This window comes from Tupaia chinensis, unplaced genomic scaffold, assembly GCF_000334495.1.
Source record: "Tupaia chinensis unplaced genomic scaffold, TupChi_1.0 Scaffold000548_1, whole genome shotgun sequence".
In the NCBI taxonomy this organism is placed as follows: domain Eukaryota; kingdom Metazoa; phylum Chordata; class Mammalia; order Scandentia; family Tupaiidae; genus Tupaia; species Tupaia belangeri.
In genome coordinates, this window is record NW_006160060.1 from 381718 (window position 1) to 386530 (window position 4813).

Here is a 4813-nt window from a genome sequence, read left to right on the forward strand (position 1 = left end):
AGTGTGGCTGAAAGCTACGACACGGAGAGTGGCTTTGAGGACGCGGAGACCTGTGACGTGGCTGGCGCTGTGGTCCGCTTCATCAACCGCTTTGTGGACAAGGTCTGCACAGAGAGTGGCGTCACCAGCGACCACCTCAAGGGGCTGCACGTCATGGTGCCAGGTACGGGGTCGGGCGTGGGTGCACTCCCTGCAGGTGGGCAGGTGTTGGAGCCCAGGGTGAACACTCCTCTCCCCAGACATAGTCCAGATGCACATCGAGACCCTGGAGGCTGTGCACCGTGAGAGCAAGAGGCTGCCCCCCATTCAGAAGGTGAGTGGGCCCAGGTGAGGCTGTGGGCACCAGGCCTGGACTGCCTCTGAGACTGCTCCTGTCCCTGAGTAGCCCAAGCTGCTGCGGCCACGCCTGCTGCCTGGGGAGGAGTGCGTGCTGGATGGCCTGCGTGTCTACCTGCTGCCGGATGGACGTGAGGAGGGGGCAGGGGGCAGCGGGGGTGGCCCTGCACTGCTCCCGGCAGAGGGCGCCGTCTTCCTCACCACATACCGGGTCATCTTCACGGGCATGCCCACTGACCCCCTGGGTGAGTCTTCTGTCCCTCTCTCCTCCCTGTCAGGTCTTTGGGGGTAGGGCTTTCCCAGCTCCTCCACCCCTTCTCAAGGGTGCAGTGTCCCTGTGGGAGGTGGGCCCTTGTCTGCCCTCCTCTCAGCGCGTTGCCCACAATGTGGCCCCTGGATACTGTGACCTCCCCGCTGACCCCGTGTCCTGCCTGTCGCAGTGGGGGAGCAGGTGGTGGTCCGCTCCTTCCCTGTGGCCGCGCTGACCAAGGAGAAGCGCATCAGCACCCCAGCCCCGGTGGACCAGCTCCTGCAGGACGGGCTGCAGCTGCGCTCCTGCACATTCCAGGTGGGCCACAGCTGGCCGAGCTTGGCCTTCCCCAAAGTGTGAGCTGCTTTTGAGCCAGCCCCAGCCAGCAGCCGCTGTGAGAGGACGGCCAGCTTGAGGCCCTGCCGCGCACAGCTCGGTGTCTTCTGCCCACCTGGTGTGCCACCTTTTTGCTATGTCTTTGGGATCCTGACCCTCAAGGCCATGTCTAGAGCACGGACCTTGTCACGTAGCCAGTGGCCCTTTCGTGGCTTACACTGGGCTTGGAGTGTCACGGGCACGGGGCCTCCAGAGCCTCACCCATGGTGTGGCCGCAGTGAGAAGGGAGTTGGGGAGCCTCAGTCAACCTTGGGGTTACTCGTACTCTTGAGGGCCTTTTCTGATGCAGCTGCTGAAAATGGCTTTTGACGAGGAGGTGGGGTCTGACAGCGCTGAGCTCTTCCGCAAGCAGCTGCACAAGCTGCGGTACCCCCCAGACCTGCGGGGCACCTTCGCATTCACCCTGGGCGCCCACACTCCTGGCCAGCCACCCCGAGCTGCCAAGGACAAGGGTCCTTCTCTCAGGTATGGAGCAAGTCCCAGGGCTGGGACTGGTGGGTGTCTGCTGTGTGCCTGCCCAGACTCCAGACCTCTGTGCCCTTGTCCCCACAACCTTCCTTCTCCCCTCTGCTGACCCTCTGTGCCTTAGAACTTTTTCCCGGAACCTGGTGAAGAATGCCAAGAAGACCATTGGGCGGCAGTATGTCACCCGGAAGAAATACAACCCCCCCAACTGGGAGCACCGGGGCCAGCCCCCGCCTGAGGACCAGGAAGATGAGATCTCAGGTGGGGACAGGAGGCTGCAGTCCTGGCAGTTTCTGGATGACAGCTCCTGCATGGAGGCGAGGCATCTGGTGGCCTCTGGGTGACGACCCTCATGTGCCTGGCCTGCAGTGTCAGAAGAGCTGGAGCCCAGCACACTCACACCGTCCTCAGCGCTGAAGCCCTCAGATCGCATGACCATGAGCAGCCTGGTGGAGAGGGCATGTTGCCGTGACTACCAGCGCCTTGGCCTGGGCACCCTAAGCAGCAGCCTGAGCCGCGCCAAGTCCGAGCCCTTCCGGATCTCCCCTGTCAACCGCATGTATGCCATCTGCCGCAGGTGAGGGCTGGCTGGGAGCCGCCAGGGAGTCAGGACTGGCCTCATGGTGGGCAGAACTTGGGCCATGGCTCCTGGCTGGATGAAGAACATGGAGGAGGAAGAGGGCAGAGGGTCAGTTGCAGAGGTTGCCAGATGAGAGGGCGAGCGCAGGCTGGGCCCACGGTGGTGGTGGCGGGTGTGGAAAGTGCCTTTGGCCTGTGAGTGCTGGGCAGATGTGGGCTACCCATTTGCCCCGCCACATTTTGGCTGTTCCTTCCCTGATCTGAGTGTGAGCCCCTCGTGGGCCTTCTTGCAGCTACCCGGGGCTGCTCATCGTTCCTCAGAGTGTCCAGGACAACGCCCTGCAGCGTGTGTCTCGCTGCTACCGCCAGAACCGCTTCCCTGTGGTCTGCTGGCGCAGCGGGCGCTCCAAGGCTGTGCTCCTGCGCTCTGGTGGCCTGCATGGCAAGGGGGTCGTTGGCCTGTTTAAGGCCCAGAATGCACCTTCTCCGGGTAAGCACTCAGCGTCAGCCCTCCCGTGCCCTCCTCTGGCCCCCCCCTCCAGGTTGCTCCACCTTGATCTCCTCCATCGAGCCCATCCCCTCCCTCCATCTTGCTCCACCTTGCCCTCCTCCAGCCCCACCTTCTCTCTCAGGCCAGTCCCAGGCCGACTCCAGCAGCTTGGAGCAGGAGAAGTATCTGCAGGCTGTAGTGAGCGCCATGCCCCGCTACGCCGACGCCTCCGGACGTAACACGCTGAGCGGCTTCTCTTCGGCTCACATGGGCAGTCATGGTGAGGTGCTTGGGGGCAGGAGGTGGGCAGGGAGGGCTTTGAGGGGGGACTGTGGCAGCATTTACGGCTGGTAGGTCAGTAGAGAGTGAAAGTAGCCTTGGTCAGGGCAGGCCCCTCTGGTGCCTGTGGGGCAGCTCCCGAGGCCCCTTCTCTCCCCAGTTGCCTCCCCACCTGCCTGTCTTTCTCTAAACTGCCACATCCTGTGTCCTGCCAGGCTGCGGGCCCTGAGTGCTACCCCTGCACACGGAGCATCTGGCTGTGACCCGTAGCCCTTGAATCATGCCCAGCCCCTCCCACTATTACTGCGGCCCGCCCCATCAAAGCTATCCTCAGGACTTCTCGCCCAGCCCCATATGCCCCTCGGCCTCTGCCCTCCTCTGTCTCGCGTCCTTGGGCCTTGCCTGTGCTAGTCTCGCTATTCTGCCCCCTCACCACACACCTCCATGGGCGCGGCCAGGCATAGACAGCCAGGCCAGCCTCTGTCACACGTGGGCCCACACCCACGTTTCTCTCTGTCCTGGCCTTCCCTGTCCAGGAGCTGGCGTTGTCATAGCTCTGTGAAATGCCGTGTTCCTGGGAAGTGGGCCCACACCCCATTTTGCAGAGGAGTGACCAAGCCTTCTCACTGCCCCAGGCTCCGGCTGTCTCCTCACGGTCGCTCCCATGCTTGGTGGTACTGGAATGGGTGTGGCTGTGTCTTGTTCCAGCGCCTGTCGTTTGTGCAGGGCCTGGCTGTCACTTACTCAGCAGTGTCCCTTGGGCCATCCCTGCCTCTGCCACCAGAAAGCCTGCTATAGTGCCTATAGGGGCACCCTCCCCCAGTGGTCGTGGATTTCCAACACCTGTGCCTCCCCTTATACCCTTTGGACACTTTTTTTGGTCTGGGACACGTGTCATAGGGGCTGGATGCTGGAGAAGCTTTTAGGCAAGAAACGAAACCCACCAGGACCCAAGGGGCATATGGGCAGTCCTGTAAGGGCAGCGAGGGAGTTCACGTTGGGACGTGGCTTCCTCCCCTCGGGTCTCTTCTCAAGCAGCCCGACCCACTCCCTGATCTGCCTCTCCCCCGCCCCTCTTCTGGCTGGCTCATCCTTTTGGCCTGAATGAGAAATGCTGGGACTCTTGAGCGTTGGCCCTAGGGCGTAAAACTCCACCCACTGTACAACCCACGTGGGTCTTGGGTGCTTGTAGACTTCCATCTGATGGCATCTCACATTCTGGGCTGGGATGTCTCGTCTCGGCACTAGTGGAGTAAAATCTGGGAGGCTCTTACACTGGAGCTCGCCACACCCACTCTCACCTGCCCAGCCTGTTCCCTCCCCAGACGCAGTGCCTGTGCTGCCCAAAGGTGGGTGTAGACCGTCTGTGCACACACCTGGAGTTGGCCTGGCGTCACCCACTCACCTCTCAGTCCCTACCCCTGAGCTTGTGGGGTTTCACAGCACCTGTGAGCACACTGAGACAGCTGAGGAATTTTAGGGTCTGGTAGCATCACCCCCAGACAGAACTGTCCAGAATTCCAGTGTTGCCCTTGATTCTGCGCCCCCTGCCCACCCAGCTCCTGTGAGCTGACTGTCCAGGTCTGTAGCCCTGTCTGTGGTTGGAATCTAGCCCCTGCCCCTGTGTGGGCTGTCACTTACTCAGCAGTGCCCCTTGGGCCATCTCTGCCTCTGCCACCAGAAAGCCTACTATAGGGCCACCCTCCCCCAATGGTCATGGGTTTCTAGCACCTGTGCCTCCCCTCATACCCTTTGGACACTTTTTTTTTTTTGGAGAGGTTTTCGCTATAGGGCGCGTGCGCTCACCAGGCAGACAGAGACAGAGAGACAGAAAGCGAGAAATCACCCCCCAGGGGGGATGGTCACGCCGCAATCCCTTCTCTTCCATTCTCCTCTCGGGATCTTGGGCACGCACACACACGTGCCCGCCGTGTTTTAAGCCACCAGGTCCGGGATGCGAACCGCGGTCGACTGCGTGGGAGTCCAGCGACATAGCCATTACGCTAACTGCTGGTTCC

General features: G+C 61.9%; 1 protein-coding gene across 1 annotated transcript in view; it reads left to right on the plus strand.

The window, feature by feature from the left end:
- SBF1 (SET binding factor 1) overlaps positions 1-4813 on the plus strand; it is a gene marked incomplete at its 5' end in the record, with an annotated part of 25040 nt that overhangs the window by 6277 nt on the left and 13950 nt on the right. The window contains 9 exon segments of the mRNA XM_014591250.2: positions 1-163; positions 240-313; positions 386-581; positions 777-904; positions 1272-1447; positions 1572-1708; positions 1817-2024; positions 2320-2516; positions 2659-2796. Of these exon segments, the coding sequence (XP_014446736.1) occupies positions 1-163; positions 240-313; positions 386-581; positions 777-904; positions 1272-1447; positions 1572-1708; positions 1817-2024; positions 2320-2516; positions 2659-2796 (1417 nt within the window).